Source organism: Artibeus jamaicensis, unplaced genomic scaffold, assembly GCF_021234435.1.
Source record: "Artibeus jamaicensis isolate MK-2021 breed Jamaican fruit bat unplaced genomic scaffold, CSHL_Jam_final scaffold_847, whole genome shotgun sequence".
Taxonomy (NCBI): Eukaryota; Metazoa; Chordata; class Mammalia; order Chiroptera; family Phyllostomidae; genus Artibeus; species Artibeus jamaicensis.
Genome location: NW_026522057.1, coordinates 31651029 through 31673683, shown reverse-complemented (window position 1 = coordinate 31673683; position 22655 = coordinate 31651029). Strand labels below are relative to the sequence as shown.

Here is a 22655-nt window from a genome sequence, read left to right as displayed (position 1 = left end):
CCAAGGAGGGCGGGCGGAGGGGCGGGAGGAGGAGACTGTAGCTGCGGCTGTGGCCGCACTGGGAGGGGGAGGGGCGCTCGGCTGAAGCGTCTCCAAGGCCCTGGACCCGATCTCGGAAGCAGTCCAGTTCAGACAGGGCCAGGTGGCCGTGTAGATTCCAGGGCGCTTCGCTCGGGCACAGCCCACCCCCCAGCTCGAGATTCCGACGATCACGTAGGGGTCTTTAGTGCTTCTTTTGCACATGAGAGGCCCGCCACTGTCCCCCTGCCAGGAGGGCACAGGACGCACACCGTGCTGAGCCACTGTCCCTGCTCCGGGGACCAAGGGGGTTCTGGTGAAGGGCCAGCGGGGATGGGACGGTGCGACGGGCCCGGGGTTCCCTTGCGGTGAGGAGGGACGAGGAGCCCACGCATCCCGGCGTGTGGCTTCACAGGCCACACCAGCACGTGTGTACACGTGGAGGTGAAGGCTCGGGGAGGAGCCTGGGTGATGTGGTCTCTGTGTTGGGTGAGGGGGCGCTGCACGTGGTGACTGGCCCTTGGTAGGGGCAGCTGGTGGGGGTCACCTCCATGTTCATTGTGACTGTAGATATGGGACCGGGAAAAGGGTCACCAGGGCAGGGCGCTGGAGCGTGTGGAGCCAAGGGACCCAAGGGAGTGGGGTCCGCAAGGGCCCGGCACCTGGGGACTGTTACCCGGCAGGCGTCCATGTAACCCCCAGGTACCCTGCGCACATGTTGGTGGAGCGCACGTGGCCTCCGTACCACAGGGTCGAGTTGCACAGGCTGAGGTCAAGGACATCCACGCAGGCCTCCTGCAACATCTGACAACAGGTGACATCTTTTGGGCTACAACAGGCGACTTGGTGCTCAGTGGTCACGGAAGACCCACCCTGTGTCTGGGAAAGCCCTGCCTCCTCCCTCCCCTGAATGCTCATCTTCCGTAATGCTCTGTTCAAACCTAAGAGCCAGGAGAGCCCGTGGCCCTGGCCTCTCCTTGCACACGCAGACGAGAGACAGGGAGGACAGAGGAAGAGCCCGGACGAGGGACCGAGGGGCGGTGGGGGAGGGCTGTGTGTGAGTGGTGGCTGGTGGCTCATGGAGGCTGCTGCTAAGATCAGCAGGTGTAAGCGGACGGGCATGATGAGCCACACAGATGTCACCTTAGTCCTGGAAGCCACCCTGTGACCTCCTTGCCCCCTGCCAGGGGGCTGGGGCTCTTCTCACCAAGGTCACAGAGGGCTGTGGTGTGTTGTGGGTTCAGTTCCCGGAGTTCCTTTCCAGGACCAAGCCCAGGGTCTGGCTGGAAGGCGCCCTCCCCGCTCTCCCTGCCAGGACTCCTCTGCTCCTGTGGACAGGCCCCCGGGTTGGGCGGGCGGGTCCTTCCCCATGTGTCCCCATCTGTCCCGAACAGGTCACGGGAAGACAAGAGCCGTGGCCGGGCCTCCACACAGGCACAGCTCTCAGGCCAGGTCAGGGCTTCCTCACACCCCAGACACTCTCCCTCTGGGCCCGGGGGTGAAGAGGGGCCTGGCCAGGGCGACCCTGGGCAGGGTGCACTGTGTCCGGTGGAGACGGCCCCACAGCCCATGCAGCTGTGTCCTCAGGGTCACGTGGTCCCACAGCCTTGGAGGTGGGTTTGGACACCAGCTGCCGTGCAGAGGGGAGCAGGCGGTCGGGCCTGGCGCGGGGGCAGGGCTGGAATGAGCTGGGGATGATCGGAGACAGGAGCCCAGGGAGCCCCGCGCAGGGCCAGGCACACAGCAGGAGGCGTGGCTGGCTCCCGGCGCCTTCAGTCCCCTCCCGCCCTGTGAGGGGCGGCAGTGACAGTATGTGTGTGCCCTGCCCTGGAGGTGGGGTGACAAGGAGGTGCCGACCACCAGTGGGGCCTGTGAGTCACCAAGCTGATGAAGCCGGGGCCTTACTGTTAAGAGCCAGGTGCCCTCAAACAGGGACGGGCGTTCTCAACCCCAACACCTGTTTTAAGCAACAAACTTGTGAGCTCAGCTCGTAAGGAACGGGGAGGGTGGGCACCAAGCAGCAGGTGGGAGGGCCACAGGCAGGTACAGGGGCCCCAGGTACAGGAGGCAGTGAGGGTGCGAAGGGAGAAGTTCTGGAAGGAGGGGGTGCAGGTCCCCCCAAAGTTTGGCCCTGGCAAGCCTCAGTGGACCGCACTCCGTAAGTTTCAAGATGTTGACCAGACAGTAGTAGAACCGTAGCTACTCCCTAGTGGCACGTGTGCCAGCAGATGAGAAACTTTCTATTGTGAGCTACACTCACATTACTTCAAAGGTGAGCACTAGATGGCAGCAGTGAGTGACTTTCTATGATGCCGTCCTCAAACCTTGCACAAACCCTGGTATTCGCTGGCTGCACACCACACGGCACTGGAGAAGAGCTTCTACCAGTGGTGCAGCTTAGGTGGCAGAAGGAGTGTATCTCCTGATGAACTTCACCGTGGTGTTACTTATGCGCACTCGATGGGAACAAAAAAGGGCTTTTCTCCATGACCTGCACTTGAGTGTTATTCCCAAGGTGATCACGAGATGGCAGCAGAGAAGCATTTTCGTGAGAACCAGCCAGGTGTTCCTTGCAGGGTGCACACTAGGTAAGAGAATCGTTTTTCATGACTGGCACTCAGGTGTTATTCACTAGCTGCACACTAGGTGGCAGAAGACAGGGCTGGCTCCTGGCTCCACCGCCCACCAGCGGTGCAATTTCATGGATTCAGTCTCCTCCTCTGCCAGACTGAGTTAACTGCCTCCTTCAGGGCAGCCGGGAGGACTTAGCGAGGTGGGGTGTTCAGCTCCTGCCCAACGTGTGGTCAGCCTCACTCTCCCTCCCTCTTCCCTTCTGTGTCCCTTCTATGAGCTGAATAAATCAAGAGTTTGGCAAATAGTGTTGTTTCAGCAGAACGCACTCTCCTACTGGTGTCCACACAGCCAAGCTCCCCGAGGGCACTCACTCCTGCACCGGCCTGGCTTCCTGCTCAGGGCAGCACTGACCACAGCCTCTCTCCAGTCCTCACACCCCTGCTCCTCTGCAAACTCAGGGTCCTGCCTCCGCTCAGGCCAGCAGCACCCCGAACCAGTCCTCTCCCGGCTCCCTCTGCTTCCTGTCCCCGGCTCGTCCCATCCAATCTCCAGACTGTGACCAGCTGATCTTTCAAAATTAGGGATCTGATCCCACCCCCTCCCACGCATGAGAACCGCCAACAGCCTCCCCCACCCCAGCCTAGCGAGTGGTCTCCCTCATCAGCACAGTGCTGAGACCCTCTCTCAGGCCCCACTTCCTCCCCCTGGTTTTGTTTCAGACCATCCCCCCCCCACTCCGTCCCCAGGAACCCCAGAGGTCCCATCAGCCTCCCTGGTTGGGAGACCAGTCAGGGCTCTAACACACAGAGGCGCCAGCACTGGGACTGAGCCTCCGCTGTGGGAAACTGAATATAGATACAAGTTAATAATAATGTATCAATATTTGTGTATTAATTGCAACAATTCTGTTCCAAAAACAGAGAAATTAATGGTCAAATAAGAAGCACCAGGAATGGGTGATGTCCCAGTAAAAACACGCACTAACACGGCACTCATTCTGCCCCTTTCCGTGTTGCCTCTGTTCTGTTTGCAGATTCTGTGTGCTGTGTTCCCCGTCCTCTCCTTGTGTCTTTCTCCCCGTGTTCTCCAAATAAGCACCAGGCACGCTGGGACCTTGCCACACCATGTATGGATGTAACTATGCTTTCGTAACAGTGCATGCCGAAATAAGGATGCAAAAATTGCAGAACAGATATGATTCAGTGTGATCACAACATGCAACACAAGTGACCTGACAGTGGTGGGACAAGTCAGGACTGGCCCGGAATCCTGTGACACCAGTCAGGGGCCAGGTCTCTGTGACCACTGCCGTCTCCCCCAATCGTAGGTGCTTCCAGAGAGCAGGTGAGCACAGGAGGTCACACAGGGGACAAGAGAGCTCACTTGTGGGAGTCCCACATCAAGAGACACGAGCATCTTGTTAAACGCGGCAACTCAGTGCCAGGGCAGCACACGGGACTGACACACGGGGGGGGGGGGGTGAGAATGCAGCTGCTCCTCCGCGGAGGCTGCAGGGGGTCCTGCACGTCTCACCCGCTTCACGAAATAGTCACTGAAAATGCCAGCCTGCCACGAAGGCACAAGAGGATCATAAAATTTAACAAACTTATTTTAAATGCAGTGCAAAAGAACGTCTTTGTAAAGAACTTACAAAACCCATCACATTCTCCATCGTACAGACTGACTTCTGTGCAACGCAGCCATTTAATAAAAAGCCAGTATCGGCCATGTCTCAACTTTCAGCAGGTGACAACTGGAAATACTATTCTAGACGTATACATTTATTTACATGCTCCATCGTGGATTGAACCATCTCCCTAGGTGCAACAAAAGATACAAATGAGTTTCCAATTCATTTCTAGATCTTGATCAGGTGGAGGGGCAGGATGGGCAGAGAGAAAAGCTGCAACCACTGGGCTTCATCCTGAGAGAACTCGGTCCTCCATACACAAGGGGTGTCTGGCTGAAACGATGACCAGGTGGGTGAAAATGAAAGAGTCACGAACTGATGTAACCGGGACGCCCAATCCAGGGGCTTCCCACTTGGAAAGCACGTGAGGCAGGCGTCTCCAGGGCAGCTGTGCACCTGCAGCAGAGCGGGCGTCCACCAGCACCGAGGAGCCAGGTGCCGGGCGGCAAGGACACAGGCTGGCCTCTCAGAAGGCTGCGGGGAGGCCCCTGACCCGCCAAAGACCAAAACCGCCAGCCTGGAATACACCCCTCGAGCCAGACTCCTCCTGCCCACAGCCAGGCTGCCTGCACCTGGGTCGTGAGGAGCTGCGGTGGACGCGCCTCCCTGCCCCTTCCCTCGGGCCGCGTCTGAGCCCCACAGCCTCGGCTTCCCGCTGCAGCGAAGCTCCCTCCCGTCCACAGGCCCTTCTGACGCAGGTGTGCTGGGAGGTCCGGTGCTCACCCCCAGGAGGAGCCTACAAGGAGGTTCCTGGAGGCGTCCTTGATCTCCCCACATTGAAAACAAAGTGCTCACTGCAGAGAAAAGGGAGCCTCTCACACACTGTTGGTAGGAACGCAACTTAGAGCGAGTGGCCTGTGGCAAACGGGCTGGAGGGTCCTCAGAAACCACAACTAGGTCCACGCGTGACCCAGCACGTCCTCCTCTGGGGGTTTCCCAGAAGTGGAACCAGCACCGCAGACACGCGTGCACACCCACAAGTTCGTGTCAGCATCACTCACAGTGGCCAGGACACGGGAGCGGCCCACCTGCCCATCAGAGGGTGGACTCACACGTGGCACACGCACACAACAGAATGTCACTCAGCCACCATAAAGACGTCCCTCCACTTGGGGTGTGGGTAAACCAGAGGACATTGCACTAAAGGAAATAAGCCCAACCCAGAACGACAGACGCTGCACCATCCCACTTTCACGGGGCACCAACAGCAGCTGACAAAGAAGCAGAGCAGAGTGCTGGTCACCAGGGGCAGGAGGAGGGGGAATGGGAGATGCTGGTCCGGGGTTCGAGTCTCAGTTACGCAAGACGCACGAGTACCTGAGACCCGGGTGAAAACCGTGTGACTGTAGTTAACAACACTTTCCACAGCCTGAAAGCTGCTACCACAGCGCATCGTACGCGGCCCCTTCCTGGGACCCTGAGCACCCTCAGGGCAACCCTGTCTGAGTTCTTCTTCCTAAAGGGTAAAGGCAGACGAGGGGCCAGACCCCAGGGGCAGTCCGCGACTCAACAGCAGCTCTGAAAGCGAAGTCTGTGGACTCAGGGCCGTGCTTCCCCATCCCCACTCCACCCCTCCCCCACACGCTTCTGTGCTGCCGGAGGCTGATGCAGAAAAGACGAGCGTCCTAGATGTGCTTATACACAACCTTTGAGGGCACCGTCTGGAGGTGCACACGCACGGGACACTTGTAGAAGTGGGACAGCAGGGTCTCGCTGTAGCCCACGAGGAAGTAGAACTTGTGCGCAGGCAGCTGCCTCAGGACCAGAGCGCAGATCTCCACCTGGTTAGCCCGGCGCTTCAGGACGAGCTGGTCGGCCAGGCAGCCGGGGAAGGTGCCCAGCATAAACTTGCGAAGAAAAACATCCTCCACCGTGCGCTCTGCAGCGTGGTCCTGCCCGTCCAGGTTACCTGAACACAGAAGGGCACCACAGAATCGGCCAAAGCTGCAGAGGCAGCACCGACAACAGCACAGGGCACCCAATTCCACCCGACCCCGCCTCTTCTCTTCTGTAAGTGGAATAAGAACAACGATTTAAAGTTCAAAGTATATCATTTCATCCAACTAGGTACCGTTGCTTTCTCCTTGCTTTACAGAGGGAAAGCACGAGGCCTTGGCCAGGGCACAGAACTCAGATGAAAGGCCACTCCCTCACTCCCTTTCCCACCCTGTTTTGTCTGCCTTAGCACACCAGTCACCCTGCAAGCCGGAGACGAGGCTGCTGGCTCCTCTGAGGTTTGGGCCGTGAGCTCTCTCACCAGCCAGGGCCATGGCCTCACCCAGTGAATTCCCAGTGGGGACCCTGCACCCGCTGCACCTCTCAGAGTTTCCACTGGGCCTCCACACCCACCTCCAACCTCAGAACCAGACCCCGGAAAAGGTGAAGGAACAAGAGCCTTTAAATAATTTCTCTACCTAGGGGTGCAGCAAACATCCAAGCTGCGAACTCTCAGACTGAACCAAACAGTTGATGGTCGTTAATTTACAGAAGCCACTGTGAACGAGTGAGCAAACACTCAGCCGCAGTGCCTGGGGGAACACAGGGTTGCAAGCCTTTGGTCGAGTTATTTTTGTCAACAGATCAGTATGTAACCTCGCCATATGTGTTTTCACTTAAAGACACCTTGTTTATTGCATGGGCGGGTTACCACTGCAGTCTCCCCACTGCACTGGAACTCATGCCTGGGGGCAGCCAACCCAACAGACGAGAGTTTTGTCTGTAAAGCACGTCAAGCCTCCTTGAGCTCAGGACCCTAGACGAGGTCATCCCCGGCCATTTTAAGGTAGTGGAGTCACCAACCAAACTGCAAAAACATGGCACTAAGAAACCTCGAGAAGGACACACATTTATTGTAGGAGAGCCGAAACAAGAGGACAGAGCCCAAAAAGAGACCTGCCCTGGGGTGGTGAACAGACAGTACAATAAACGAATGATGTTTTACAGAACTGTGCACCGAGACCTATGTAATTTCATGAAACAGTATTGCCCCAATAAACTCAAAGAGTTTACAAGAATAAATAACTTAAAAAAAAAAAAGAGCAGAGCCCTGTGGGAAGGTGGCTGTGTCTGAAAAAGACCGAGAAAGTGTCAAGAGTAGGCACTTTCACAAACACAAAATACAGAAAAACCCCTGCTTCCACAGGAATTGCAGTGCGTAGAGTGCACTGTCGCGCGTGTCCATGCCGTTTCCGAGGGCTCTGAGCCACTCGGCGTCTCTATCAATCACAGATAACGGACGGCAAAGCAACTCCTGCCTCGAGTCACGCATGTCATTTCCGAGGAGGTGGAACGGGGTCCTCGCTCCCCGCGAAAGGAGCCAGTTCTGGATGCTCCAAACCCAGGTCAGCACTGCTGACCTGCCTCTGCCTGGTCACTTCTCTGCACGTCTGGAACTGACTTCGGATTCGGTCACTGACTACTGATGGGAAGGAACATCGGACACCTGCTCCTGTCGAGTCTGAGTTAGAGTCACAGCCCAAAACCTCTGGTGCGGCCCGGGGTCCCCTCACCTGTGTGCAGCGACAGCCAGCCTTTGCGGTGGGCGATGTAATGAGGAGCGTGCGCCTCCTCGTAGGTCACCGGCTTGTCCCCTTTGCCCACTCGGACCCGGGCCGCTCGATTCTACGAGCAGACAGCCACCGTAAGTCCGCGCGCCCCACCCAGGGTGCGACCTGGACCCCCCTCTCCTCCTCCCTTAGTCCCCACCCCCGGCCAGGCGTCCCTCGCCCTTCGGCCCCGGACCGCTCACCTTGGCGCACGCGGAGGAGACGTGCAGGGCGCGCCACGCACACGGCAGCGCGCGGCCCCAGGAAAGCACCTGTGAATGGACGGGAGAGCGTGACAGAGAAACCGGGGCACCCCCGCCCACCACCTGGCCCGCCCGCACCGTCCACTCACCCACGGCTCGAGTCCTTGGCAGCACATGGAGGCCGCCATCTTCGGCCGAGCGCAGCCCGTGACGTAACAGCGCGTCGCCGAGCAAAGGTCAGCGCCGGGAGGCTTCACCTCGGACGAGCCCAAGTCGAAGCCGGCGCGGGGGGGTGCGAGTCGCCGGACGCTTGTTTCTGCACCCCTCCTCCTGGCACCGCCCTTGTCAGTTGGCTTCCTGGTTCAGATCCGGAGGTTGGGGGTGCAGAGCGTGAGGTTTCACCCTAAGTCTCACACCGGTGTCCTGAGGACGACAACGGGGCCCTCAAGCCTCCCCTTGGAGTGTTTTTTTAGATTCTACAAATTAGGCTGCTGGAGTTGTCTCCAAACTTTTTATTATTATTATTATTATTATTATTATTATTTATTATTATGTGGATATGTACTACATTAAAGTCCTCAAGATACACAGCAACCAGGTCACAAAAACTGTCAACCAGATGCCATTTTTGTAAAAGAAAATCATATACTTATATCCACACAATAAAAAATGTAGAAGACAGTATTTCAAAAGTTAGTCATTTATCTTTGGACAGTACGATCATGTGTCACTTCTTTTCTTTTGGTTTATCTGTATTTTCTATAATGAACATAAATTTCTGAAAATTTGTTGGCTTTTTAAACCATTTTAATTAAAATTTTTTTGCCATCACAGTTTACTTTCCGTAGTATCTTCAAATAATATTACTTAAAAATAAAAAAAAAGAAACTCCTGGATCTAGCCACAAGTGAAGAAAAATCTCTTTTGATTAAAACTTGACCCAGTTTTCCCTGGCTGGTGTGGTTCAGTGGATTCAGTGCCGGCCTGGAGACTTTGATTCCCAGTCAGGGCACACGCCTGGTTTTAGGGGGCAACTGATGGATGTATCTCTCACATATCGATGTTTCTCTCCCTCTCTTTCTCCCTCCCTCCCTCTCTCTCTCTAAAAATAAATAAAATCTTTTTTTTAAAGATTTTATTTATCTTTAGAGGGGAAGGAGAGAGGGAGAGAAACATCAATGTATGGTTGCCTCTAGTGCTTCCCCTGCTGGGAAATAGCCTGCAGGGAACTGGCCTGCAACCCAGGCATGTGCCCTGACTGGGAATCGAACCGCAATCCTCTGGTTTGCAGGCCCTCGCTCAATCCACTGAGCTACGCCAGCCAGGGCAATAAAATCTTTTTAAAAGAAACACTGACCCAATCCTTCAAGGATGAGAGCAGGGCTTTACCTGTGCTAGGATCTGTATCATAGGGCCTGTGGCACCCAGACCACAGCGTCACCGTGGTACTTGGTCTCCAGTCGTTACTGACCCTCACAGAGCTGTCAGATAAATAGCTATCTTTGCTTCTGTTTGGTTGAATATAGGAAATTGCCAACATTTGGCTGGATTTTGTTTTGTTTTGATGTTGCCCTCATCATCCCCCTGATGCAGCTGTGGTTCCCATGGGAGGGAGGACAGGACTTCCCTCTGCGTGGAGGGAAATGGAAGCACAGGTAGAGGGTGGGCTGCTCGAGGTCACCCTGGGAGAAGAAGGGGCCGAGACGCCAGTCTCTGGGCTTCGTTCGGCATGTGCATTCTACACGGTCAGGTTTCCTTTGACCACTTGAAACTGGGGCCTCAAAAAGTAACTGTTGATAGAACAGTGTCTTTCGTGCCCACATCACTAGGAATGTTTTATTTCTAATTTTTAAAACTGTGTCACCCTGGCTGTTGTAGCTCAGTGGATTGAGCGCGGGCCTGCGAGCCAGAAAATCGAGGTTCGATTCCAGTCAGGGCACGTACCTGGGTTGCAAGCCGGTTTCCTGCAGGCCAATTCCCAGCAGGGGATGCACAAAAGGCAACCATACATTGATGTTTCTCTCCCTCTCTCTCCTTCCCTTCCCCTCTAAAGGTAAATAAATAAAATCTTTTAAAAAAAAGTTTGATGCTTCACAAATGTGGAGTTACATTTAAAAAAATAACCTGTGGCCTCTAACTGTTATGCGTGTTGAATAAGGGGGCAGAACAGGAATAAAATGTTCTCCAGTCACAACAATTTCCAAATGAAAAAGATGTCAATTATTCCAGCTATACCTGTGATGGCCACAGCTGCTCTTCTCTCAGAGGCTTTTATTTCTGGGGCCACTTCTCCCAAATCTGACTGTCTGAAACAATTGCAGAAGAACATTATAATTACAATAATGAAACAGCACTTTCTCCTTCGAAATTGGCTATATATCAAAATCTCACAAAAGATCCTTTCAAAACTACAAATCCTGGTTGCAACCCAGAGCCTTGAAACCAGAACCTCAGGGGTTCTCAGTCCAGGCCTGGATATCACTGCTTCTGAAGGTGGCCATGGTGGTTCTGGTAAACAACCACGTGGAAAAAATGTCAGCATTCCCCGAAACTACCAGCCAGAGCCATAGACACAGCCTTCAGAAACACATAAAAATATACATCCCCTCTGACCAGTAATTCTACTTCTGCCCTGTGGAAATAATTAAGATTTAGTTACAAAGATGTTGATGACAGCTTTATAAATCACAGCAAAAAAATGGACACATTTAAAAATCAAAGTCCAATAACAGGGAATTCTGATACAGTCTTATTCTGCAACCATTATAAGATATTCTATGGGTCTCATTTTGTAGACAAAAATACCTTGGGTGAGAGACTGTGGAGTGGTGTTAGTGGTGGGGTCAGGCTAGAATGTGAAGTATGATGATTTGATAAAACTGAATGTGTGTATCCTTAGGTAGACACAGGGGAGCCAGAGGGTACTCACCAAAAGTGGACAGTGTGAGCAGGAATATAGGGAACTGATTAGCATGGCAGTGGAGAATGTAGCCCAGCATCAAACCGGAAAACCGACTGAATGAGAAGCGGCACACAGGACTGAGGCATGCAGTTCGGTTTTCCCATGGGGAACCAGGCTGGCATTGTGCCTGGGCTGCTTTAAGGCCTGCTTTTGCTAAAAGCTCCCTTACCCTGATTTAAGACTGCAGATGTTTAATGTTTATCTCTGAAGTAACTTTCTAAAGTCTGTGCTAAGCCTCCCAAGGATGAAATGTAACCAAATCAATCATTTCTATCATTCCCTGGTATTTGTAACATTTTTCTTTTTTGTTATCTGTAAGAAGTAATCACTAAGGAGAAGTAAACCCAAGGAGAATGAATGAGAAGCTTCTTTGCTGAAACGCCACTGGAAAGCAATAAAAGCTTGTCCAGGCAAGGGCTGAGGAGCTCTCCCCTTGAGAGAGCGGCCAGGGTGCTTTCTCTCTCAGAGAGTGGCCACGCGATCCCTTTTCCTCCATGGGATTTCTGCAGTCTGTGTGAATTTATTTACCGCATCTACAACACACAGACTCCGCGGGCCAGAGTCTGCATCACAGGAAGGGATGGCCCTGAACTCTTCCATGTAGGTTTGATAAGCACCTACAGTTCACTTCAGAATCCCCTATTTTAGGTGCAGTGTCCCCAGGGTTGCCCACCCCACCCCCGCACCCCCACTGGCAAAGCTTCCAGGGCAACCCCCTCTGTAGATCAACGAACTTCCCTAAGGTTGTTATTTCAAAGATGCACGTTAGATGGCAGCAGAGAAGTGTGTTTCCTGACAAACTTCACTGTGGTGTTTCTAATATGCACGCTAGATGGCAACAAAAAAAAGGGCTTTTCTTCATGACCTGAACTCGGGTATTATTCCCAAGGTGAACAATAGATGGCAGCAGAGAGGCACATTTCATGGCGAGAACCAATCAGGTGTTATTCACTAGATGCACACTAGAAAAAAGCAGAGAATAAATTTTCATGGACATAACCCCTTGTTATTCACTGGTTGCACGCTAGATGGCAGTAGAGTAGTACATTTCCTAGTGACCACCTCTCAGATTTTTTTCCCAATTCACATTCTAAGTTATAGCAGAGCTGTTTCTCCTGAACTGAACACAGTTGTTAGTTTCGATATGCACACTAGGTGGCAGCAGATAACAACTTTTATGATAGCATACACTCAGTTGTTATTTACAGGTTACATATAAGATGAAAGCAGAGAATAGCTTTTCTTTGGGTCCTCCACTCAGGTGTTGCTTTTTTAACTTTCTTTTATTGATTGGTTTTTAAAGAGAGATAAACATCAATTTGTTTTTCCCACTTATTGACTCATTCATTGGTTGATATTTATATGGGCCCTGATTGGGGACTGAGCGTGCAACCTTGGCGTATTCAAATGACATTCTAACCAACTGAGCTACTTGCCCAGAGCCTCAGGTGTTACTTAAAAAAAAATTTTTTTTAAGATTTTACTTATTTATTCTTAGAGAGATGGGAAGGGAAGGAGAGAGTGAGAGAAACATCGGTCAGTGCCTGGCCCATGACCCAGGCATGTGCCCAGATCCCATGGTCCATCAGCCTTTTGGTTTGCGGGGCGACGCCTAAACCACTGAGCCACACCAGTCAGGGTAGGGCCTCAGGTGTTATTTAAGTAGCAGGCAACATTGCAGCAGAGAAAAACTTTTCCAGCTGACCCCCACTCAGATGTTATTTTCAAAGTGTACAGTAGATGGCAGCAGGAATAACATTTTATGATAGTACACATTTAGTTATTAGTTGCACAGGATATGGCAGGGAACACTTTTCCTTGTCAACTACGCACAGTTTTATTCCCACAATGCACACTAGATGGGAGCAGAGTATAACATTTTATTATGACATCCACAGGTGTTATTTACTAGTTGGTTAAACACTATATGGCAGCAGAGAAAACCTTTTCCTGGTTACTTCCTCTTAGGTGTTGTTCTCAAGATGCACAGAAAACAGCAGAGCTTTTCCTGGTGGCCTCCATTTTTATTCCCAAGATGCGCGCTAGCAGCAGAAAAGAGCAGTTCCTGATCGCTTCCACTGAGGTGCTATGCACAAGGTGCGCACAAGATGGCAGCAGAGAATACTTTTTCCCCCGGTCACATCGCCTGAAGTGTTATTCGAGGTGACAGCAAAGACCACATTTTCCTTGCTCACAGGCTCTGCCTATTCTGCATTAATAAGAGAATATCAAAAAGAGAGACAAAATCCAGACTTGGCAATAAGCTCACTGTGATACAATTCCTATTTTAAGCCCTTCACATGCCTCATCTTAACTACTGCTCGCATTAGGTAGATGAGACAGGAACACTTGTCAACTGTATTTTACAAGTATTTAAACTGAAGACTGATTCTGCCATAGTTCAAAGTCCAGAACCAAGGACTAATGGTCCAAGATGGGCCTGGAAAGCATGTGCACACAGTGCCTCGGACAAACAAGAATCCCATAAATTTTGCAGGTTTGGGCTGAATCTTGGTCATCCCCCCTTGAAGAAACCTGCACGTAACCTAATGGCCCAGCCAGCCACACACTCTCCCCCACCCTCTGCCGCTGGGAAGGGGGCAGGCAGGGAGGAGGAGGTGGTTTGGCCGTTTGCAGGAGCACAAATAGCCCCAGATCCCTGCAACAGTGACTTCCCACGTCTACTCCCTGCCTGTTCCCTCACTGTTTAAAATCTGTTCTTCAGTCCAGAGCACTGCTCTGCATCTATCCATGTTCCCTTCCTCTGAGGCCTCACCTGGCACGAGCTTCCTGGAGGCTCAGCTGGAGTCTAGGGCGACAGATCCCTTGTGGGGAAGAGCCTGAGTCCCAGACAGGCGCAACCCGACTCCTGGCTCCACCACCTACAAGCTGTGCGATTTCAGGCAAATAGTTGGAAACTCAGTCTCCTCCTCTGCTCCCTCACAGGGCGGCTGCAAGGACTCAGCGAGGTGGGGCATTCAGCTTTCTGCTAACATGTGATCAGGCACACACTCTCCCTTCCTTTCAGCAGAACGCACTCTCCTACTGGTGTCCACACAGCCAAGCTCCCCGAGGGCACTCACTCCTGCACCGGCCTGGCTTCCTGCTCAGGGCAGCACTGACCACAGCCTCTCTCCAGTCCTCACACCCCTGCTCCTCCACAAACTCAGGGTCCTGCCTCCGCTCAGGCCAGCACCAGCCCCACCAGTCCCTTCACTGTCCCTCTGCTTCCTGTCCCCGGCTCGTCCAATCCAGTCTCCAGACTGTGACCAGCTGATCTTTCAAAATTAGGGATCTGATCCCACCCCCTCCCACGCATGAGAACCGCCAACAGCCTCCCCCACCCCAGCCTAGAGAGTGGTCTCCCTCATCAGCACAGTGCTGAGACCCTCTCAGGCCCCACTTCCTCCTCCTGGTTTTGTTTCAGACCATCCCCCCCCACTCCGTCCCCAGGAACCCCAGAGGTCCCATCAGCCTCCCTGGTTGGGAGACCAGTCAGGGCTCTAACACACAGAGGCGCCAGCACTGGGACTGAGCCTCCGCTGTGGGAAACTGAATATAGATACAAGTTAATAATAATGTACCAATATCTGTGTATTCATTGCAACAATTCTGGGGAAAAAAAGGAGAGGGAAATTGAGAGTCAAATAAGAGAAACCTACTGCATCAAACTTTAACCTAGAGGATGTCCTAGTGAAAGTGCACATTAATAACATGGACCCTAAAATAGGGAAAACAAAAATAAATGGTCCAGCCAGGCACCTCTTCCCCTGCTGCTTCTCCTCTCGTTGTTCCAGGGTTTCCCGCTCCCTCAACAGCGAAGGGAAGGGGACAGAGCTGCTCGGCTGGTCCGGTAGGGTCCCGCTGAGCCCTGCATCTTTGCTCCCCTGCCCGAGGCCCCATGTGGGCGGAGTCCCGGGGTCGCTGGTTCTGATGTGTCCGCCAAGGCCGTTTCCCTGCGGCGGACTGGACACACGTACTGAAGCAGAATAAGTTAATATAAGTTAATTATTTTAATCGCAGAAATAAATGAATACTTGCAAGAGGCAAGTTTAAGAGCAGGCTTGGGCCAGGCATGGGCCGGCTCCGACGAGTGCCGCGGGCCCGTCCCTCACCCGCCCCCGCGGCCTCAGTGTCCCGCTCACGGGCACAGGCCCCTCCCCGAATCGGGGCCACCAGCACCTCCAGGCTGACACGCCCTCGCTGCCCATTCTAACGAGTTTTTACATGTTCGGGAGCGTTTCCCCAAGCGGAAGAGGAGAGGGAAGGAAACACGGAGGACTAGCGTGAGGAACTAAGTGGGAATTCCTGTTATGTGAGAACCGGAAACTTCCAAAATGCCTGAATGGGCATGTTCACCGGGCTCCCCTGAGCAGGAAGGTGCCTGAGGGTCAGGCCGGGCTCTCGTGTTGGTCAGTGTTGGTCACCGGGGCCTCCGACCTGTTTCCATTGATTACCTTTGTTTTGACCAGTTTTGGGAGCATAGGGTTCTCTTGCTATGAACACTTGAAAATCCCCAATTTGGCTCAACCCCGAATCTGACATTTAAGGAAACTGATTCTCAAAGCAGAACTGGTGGCCAGAGGTTCCAGGGAGGCTTCAAGGACCCGCATACCAGCCCAGTCCCCAGGGTTGGCTGTCTCCCAGGAGGTCCCGGCTGCTGAGGGGACTTTGGGAGACGTATGGAGTTCCCTCAGCACCCCGCTCCTCCTGTGGAGGGGGACCTACCCACTGGAAACTTTGTCCCATATCCCTGGCAGCAGGAGGGTTCAGCGCAGGGGAGGGAAGAGGTGAGCTCTGAACTGGGGTGCAGGAGCCATGGTGGCCCTGGCCTCAGCCCCTCTTGAGGGGGCCAGATGCTCAGGCAGCCGAAGGAGGCCACAGTTAGGATCCAAAGAGCAACACTCCAGAGGAGGGTTTCAGCTCAACTCGAGGAAGGAGCCAGGAAGCGATCGAGCCTCCCACTGCTATGACAGTCAAGGTCAGGGGCCGCTGGCAGGGGGCCTGGACAGGGGCTTAGGCAGAGGTCCTGATGGCAGAGAAAGCAGCAGGGGCCTCCCCTGGCTGCCCCCACCCGGACACCTCAGTGAGGGGCTCCACTGCCCCGGCCCTGTCCTGGGCCACAGCGCTCGGGGCTCTGGGGCAGCTGGTAACCACGCAGTTGGCCCCGCGTGCAACTGGGTGCTGCCCACATGCACAGCGCACGCCAGGGGCTCATTCCAGGCTTTTTCCTTGGGATCAATGGAGACCGGCCAGTGGGCAGCACCACCTCTGTGACCAGCCCCCAGGAGAAAGGAGAGTGTCGCCAGACCTGCCGCCCCTCAACCCAGTGGCCACAGTGCCCCCAAGCCCCTGGCACGGGCCACTGGTCAGAGCTGGAGCTCGGGAAGCCGAGGGTGTGGCATGAGCCTCGTGGGAGTCCCTGGGTTTAGTTCTCTGCCCACCGAGGGCGCCCAGCACCGGACCACCCGGAGCCCAACACTGGCCAGGAAGCGAGAGGAGCGTTTACACCCAGCCCATCCTCACCACCTCCGAGCTCCAGGACACAGCTCCAGCCTGCTCCTCCCGGCAGGGCATTGTCCAGCACCCTGATCAGCCCTCTGGTCCCACGGCCCATTCAGGTGCAGCCTCGGCCATAGGCTGCGTGTGCCTGTCTCCCTCATGGTCAAGTGCCCACTGGGGGCCTAATCATCGCTGCTGAGCCTCCTGAGCAGATGGGTTGGTGACTGACCAGGCTGCAGTGAGACCCTTCCCCCACCAGCAGGGCCGGGGCCTGCGCATCCTGCGGTCCGTCCGGCCTCATCGACCCGGCTGCTCTGTGCCGTGCCTCCCTCCACTCTGCACGGCTGGACGGCGAAGGCTCGAGGGCGAAGTGCCCGGGTCACACCGTTGGTCATGGGACTGAGAGCCGGACCAGAGGAGTCTGGATCGGTAAAGGCAGGCCAGGGCAGCTGGTGGCGGAGGGGAAGCCCGTCCTGTCCCACCCTGAGGGCCCCGCTGTCCAGGTCGCCCTTTAAAGTCAACTCTTCTGCCACCAGCCTCAGAGGGAACCCAGGAGGCTGGGCCTCTCCCCGCCTTGCAGGTTCTTGGTGTCACGGCCCAGGGGTCACACTCTGGGGCTGGAGTTGGCAGTCACACCAGAGCCAGTGGCCCAGCTGGTCCAGCTGTGGGGAGGTGGGGGGGGGGGGGGGGGGTGGATGGAGGGGCTCTGCTCCTGCCTGGGGTGGAGCCAGGGCCAGACCAGGCTCCGGTCCTGGAGCTGGCTGGGGCTCGGGACCTGGTTCTGGAGCAGAATAAGGAAAAGGCTCACAGTGCCTCTCCAAAGGCGGGAGGGCGCCGCCGCTGCCTCTAGGGGGAGCCCGGCCCAGGACCCTCACTCTCCAGCTCCACCTGAGTGGGCTCCACATGCTGCAGCTGGGCCTGGAGAAGGTGGGAAGAGCCCACCAGGTCTGAGCCAGGCCAGGTGACCCGCCCTTAGACAAAACTTCACCCTGAAACAGGGAAGTGCCGGGGCTGGTCGAAATCTCACACCTGGTCCGGCCAGGTTCCCACCACAGACCAATGGTCCCGAGGGAGGCAGGTGGGCTGCAGAGCCCAAGCCCTGGGCATCCCTCCACGCTGCCCTCCCGTAGCCCCTTGTTGGGCTCTATGCCAGGGCACAGCCCACCCCGGGCCCTGTGTGGCTGTCCTGGTGACCCAGCAGGTTTGACACGGAGTCTGTGTGAGTTTCTCCTTGCCACCGACGCGTCTGCCAAAGGGCCTGGACATCCGGACTGGGGCCTGAGACCGATCTGTGAGCCGGCCACCCACACACCTCCCCTCTGGGCCTCGTGCTGGTGGTCGGGGGTGAGTGTGGAGAGGGGCGGGCGGCAGGACGGGGCTGTGGCGGGGCTAGGACTCTACAGGACAACTCAGCTCAGCCCCCCTCTGGTTCCAGGGAACCTGGGCCCCACCCACAGTGCTCTTTGACCCCTGACCTTCTGCAGCGGAAGCCGCCAGGCCCCGCCCTCCCTCAGGGATTGGCAGGGGCGTCAAGTCCAGCGTTCTGCCGGGTCCTCCACACCCACAGACCCAGGTTCTACCCCCGCCCTGTTCTGTAGAACCGGAAGCCCTCCCGCTGGACCCAAAGTCCACTCACTTTTGCAAAATTTCCTGTGACCTGTCATCCTGTCAGGAACTGGGAAGGTGCCCCATGTGCAGAGGGGGCTGAGGGCATCGGTGCTGATGTGTGGTGGGCAGGGCCCGCGAGTGGCATCGGGTCACCGCGAGTGACTCCCTGGCTGTAACCGAGGCCCAGGGGTGGAGTCTGCTTCCTTCACTGGAAGCTGTACTAAGTGTGTCCCAAAGTCTTTGCTTCTAGTGGGTGCTCAATACACATTGTTGAATAAATGGGCTCAGCCAGAACCATCCGGACATCTGAGTGGGCCCGGGGCCCCTGCTGCCCCCAGGGTTCCCTAATCTGGCTACGCCAAGGCCAAGGCCAAGGCCCAGGAGATGGAATCTCAGACTCCTTGACAGGTCAGTTTCTACGTGCTTTTTCAAACTCAGAAATGCCACAAGCCAGTGATGGGCAAGCAGGCAACTTCTCGTGGGGAGAGAAACAGCCACCACAAACAGCCGGCGTGTCCAGCAGCCCTCCCTGCAGAGGCTGGATCTGGGCTGGGGGTCCTGGAGTTTTGCCCAAGCTCTCAGTGAGCAGGTGTGGCCCTGAGCTGCGAAGCTCTGTCACTGCAATGTCACCTGAACAGTGAGAATCGCTGGACTGTGCAAAGCCCCCGGCGGCCTGTGGATGGGTGCAGCAGCAGCAACCAGGGCGGTATAGCTCAGGAATCCTGGTCCGACAGCTCCGTGGTGCGAAGCCAGGCCTTGGATGTGCTCTCAGGCACATCTGCTGAGTCAGGCCCTGGAGGAGCCCTGGGAAGGGCAGCAGAGGCTGGTCCCCGCCTCTCTGAACCCAGACTTCTCTGCACTGGAGCGGGGAGGACAGGAGGCAGAGGCCCCTTGCACCCTCAAATCTGTGACATCAAAGAGGCCCCTGCTCTAAAGAGCTTGGTGAGGCTCTAGGGCCACCTGTCACCTCTCTCGTGTCAAGGAAATGTCCCTACATCAAGCCCCTTCCTTCTGTTTACTCCTTAAGAGAACCAAAACCGAAACCAAAACAAACAGACTTCTGGCCAAGATGGAGGCATAGGTAGACACGCTGTGCCTCCTCGCACAACCAAAATAAGGACAACGACAATTTAAAAACAAAAAGGCAACCAGTACTGACAGAAAATTGAACTGTATGGAAGTCTGATAACCAAGGAGTTAAAGAAGAAACATTCATCCAGAACAGTAGGAGGGGCCGAGACAGAGAGGACTCAAGGCAGAGCGGCTGGTGGACCCAGCGAGGCAGCAGATTGTAGAGGGGCACAGCGCGTCCAGTCCCACGTTTGCGTGCAGATAAACCAGGTGAAACTGGGGGGTGAGACAGACCACGCAACCCAGGGTTTCAGCGCAAGGAAATAGAGCCTCAAAACACCAATTGAAAACACCTGCGGGGGTTGAGGTGCCAGGAGGAACTCCCAGCCTCACAGGAGAGTTCACTGGAGAGACCCACAGGGTCCTAGAACGTACACAAACCCACCCACACAGGAATCAGCACCAGAAGGGCCCAATCTGCTTGTGGGAAGCAGAGGAAGTGACTGAAATCCGTCAGAGAGAGGAGCAAGCGCCATTGTTCCCTCTCTAACCCCTGCCACACATAGTGTCACAACCCAGTGACTGGGTTGCCCCGCCCTCGTGAACACCTGAGGCTACACCCTTCATATGTAACAGGCACATCAAGACAAAAAATATATATATATGGCCCAAACAAGAGAACAGATCAAAGCTCCAGAAAAAATACAACTAAGTGATGAAGAGATAGCCAACCTATTAGATGCACAGTTCAAAGCACTGGTGATCAGGATGCTCACAGAATTGGTTGAATTTGGTTGCAAATTAGATGAAAAAAATGAAGGCTATGCTAAGTGAAATAAAGGAAAATGCACAGGGAACCAATAGTGATGGGAAGGAAACTGGGACTCAAATCAATGGAGTGGACCAGAAGGAAGAAAGAAATATCTAATCAGAAAAGAATGAAGAAACAAGAATTCAGAAAAATAAGGAGAGGCTTAGAAACTTCCAGGACATCTTTAAATGCTCCAACATCCGAATTATAGGGGTACCAGAGGAGAACAAAAAGAGCAAGTGGAGATGTTACTTGAACAAATAATGAAGGAGAACTTCCCTAATCTGGCAAAGGCAATAAGACTTCCAGGAAGTCCAGGAAGCTCAGAGTCCCAAAGCAGTTGGACCCAAGGAGAAACACACCAAGGCACAGCATCATAATTACATTAGCCAAGATTAAAATGAAGGAGAGAATCCTAGAAACACAAGAGATAAGGAGACAGTCACCTACAAAGGAGTTCCCATCAGACTGTCAGCGGATTTCTCAAAAGACGTTACAGGGAAGAAGGGGCTGGAAAGAAGTATTCCAACTCATGAAATCCAAAGACCTACATCCAAGATTGCTCTATCCAGTAAAGCTTTCATTTAGAATGGAAGGGCAGATAAAGTGCTTCTCAGATAAGGGCAGTTCAAGGAGTTCATCATCACCAAACCCTTATTCTATGAAATGGTAAAGGGACTTATCTAGGAAAAAGATAAAAAACATGTTCGGTAAAATGACAGCAAACTTACAATCATTAACAACCACACCTAAAACAAAAACAAACTAAGCAAACAACTAGAACAGGAACAGAACCACAGAAACAGAGATCACATGGAGGGTTAGCAACAGAGGAGTGGGAGGAGGAGAAGGGGGAAAGGTACAGAGAATAAGTAGCATAGACAGTAGATAGAAAATAGATGGGGGGGGGGCAAGAATAGTGTGGGAAATGCAGAAGCCAAGAACTTAGAAATACAACCCATGAACATGAACTAAAGGGGGGAATGTGGGTGGGAGAGGGTGTGCAGGGTGGAGGGAAGTGAAGGGGGGGGAATGGGACAATTGTAATAGCATAATCAATAAAATGTATTTTTAAACATGAAACGAACCAACCAGGGCCTTTGGGGCTTGGGGTCCCGTCTGCTTGCACCTGGGTTACAGAGCAACGGCCCCTCCCACCCTCCTCGCACCCCTACCCTGTCCGTAGAGGCTGTGGACCCTCAACACCGTCACAGAGGGCGCGCGGTCCGGTCTGTGGCCCACGGCGAACAGCAAGTGCGCTTTCCCGCCAAGATGCCTCGGTGTCCTCCGCGGGAGCAGCGGCTGAGCCTGCGCGCAGGTGCGCAGAGCCGACACCAGGTGGCGCTGCTCCCCAGCGAACTGCCACCCGGCGGACACTTTCCAAAATATAAAATACTGGTGAGCAAACAGGAAACTGTTGCGGAAAAGACACAGCCGTGGCCAGGTTCCCAAATCCCCTCCGAGAGGCTCATATTCCAAGAAGTACCTACGTGTAGAAATTTGGTTCCAACAGATTTGGCCACTGGAGCGCCTCTGGGGACCCTCCTGGTTCCTAAGACTCAGCCTGCAGGGACACCATGGAATAAGTAGGGGACAAGGGGGCTCTGAATCAGCGAATTCTTCCCCCGGTGAGAAGCTGCATGTGCCTGAGCAAGTCGCGAGGGCTCTCCGAGGTCGTTTTGTCACGGAGACCACAGAGCCCCCCAGAGGCTGGAACTGGGGAGGCAAGGGTTCTAGTCCCTGCTCCCAGGCCCCTCGCTCCCCCGCCGTAGTAGGTGGCTGCCTTCCGCACCCACAGTTCAACCTCTGAGAAAACAAGCGCATAAAATGGACAAGCCCGGTACCACTCCGCGCCCACTAGAACGGCTACACACAGAGGAAAGGAAAGTGACAGGCGTTGGTGGGCGCGTGGGAAGCTGGGACACCCGTGCACCTCCAGAGGGACTGTGAAACGGTGCAGCCACCCGGGAAAACAGTCTGGCGTCCCGGGCACAGTTCGACAGGTGGTCCCGCGGTCCCGGGCCTAGGCGGGAGCTCGGGTACAGGCACAGGCGTGCTCATCCAGGCCCTGGTCACAATCACCACAAAGTGGAAGCGACCCAAATATCCCTCCTCTGGTGGATGCAGAACCAAAGTGCGGCGTATCACATGATGGAATATCGGTCAGCCATGAAAGGGACAACGCAGCCATGCACACCACAGCAGGGGACAATCTTAGAAACATTTGCTAAGTGAGCCCTGACCACGAGGCTCCATTGCTCAGAGCGTCGTCTGGCCCACCAAAAGGTCGAGGGTTCGATCCCTGGTCAGGGCAACCCATCCATGTTTCTCTCTCACACTGATGTTTCTCTTCCTCTTCGTCTTGGTCTCTCTCTCTCTCTCTCTGAAGTCAATAAACATCCTCCTGTGAGGACTGAAACACCAACAACCTTATGCTAAATGAAAACAGCCAGACACAAAAAGTTACATGTAGTATGAGCCCATTTGTGAACGGTCCAGAAAAGCAAATCCACAGACTGAAAGTAGACACGTGGTGGCCGGGGTGGGGGAGGGGTGCCGGGAATGACGGTTTCGTGGGTGCCCGATTTCCTTTGGGGCGATGAAGATGCTTTGGAGCCAAACGACAGTGCTGTTTGCACAGCCCTGTGGCTGCGCTAAATGCCACCCGATC

General features: G+C 54.4%; 2 protein-coding genes across 4 annotated transcripts; both read right to left on the bottom strand.

Annotated features, from left to right (window-relative positions):
* Window positions 1-4183: 4183 nt before the first annotated feature.
* On the bottom strand, window positions 4184-8261 carry MRPS24 (mitochondrial ribosomal protein S24). The gene is made up of 4 exons (XM_053660618.1): window positions 8180-8261; window positions 8031-8099; window positions 7792-7903; window positions 4184-6191 (listed from the first exon to the last, which is right to left on the bottom strand). The coding sequence occupies exons 1-4, from the start codon at window positions 8216-8218 to the stop codon at window positions 5908-5910; spliced, it is 504 nt and encodes a 167-aa protein (XP_053516593.1). The 5' UTR covers window positions 8219-8261; the 3' UTR covers window positions 4184-5907.
* Window positions 8262-11897: 3636 nt separating this feature from the next.
* On the bottom strand, window positions 11898-22283 carry LOC128626673 (uncharacterized). Of its 3 annotated transcripts, none has more exons than XM_053660617.1 (3): window positions 21160-22283; window positions 14755-14971; window positions 11898-11954 (listed from the first exon to the last, which is right to left on the bottom strand). In XM_053660617.1, exons 1-3 carry the CDS (start codon window positions 21806-21808, stop codon window positions 11930-11932), a joined length of 891 nt encoding a protein of 296 aa, XP_053516592.1. In that variant the 5' UTR covers window positions 21809-22283; the 3' UTR covers window positions 11898-11929. The 3 variants fall into 3 exon arrangements, 2 of the variants coding, with proteins under 2 accessions (XP_053516592.1, XP_053516591.1); XM_053660616.1 differs by lacking the exon at window positions 11898-11954 and adding an exon at window positions 12866-13201; XR_008390712.1 differs by lacking the exons at window positions 11898-11954; window positions 14755-14971; window positions 21160-22283 and adding exons at window positions 12866-13201; window positions 13769-13868.
* Window positions 22284-22655: the final 372 nt, after the last annotated feature.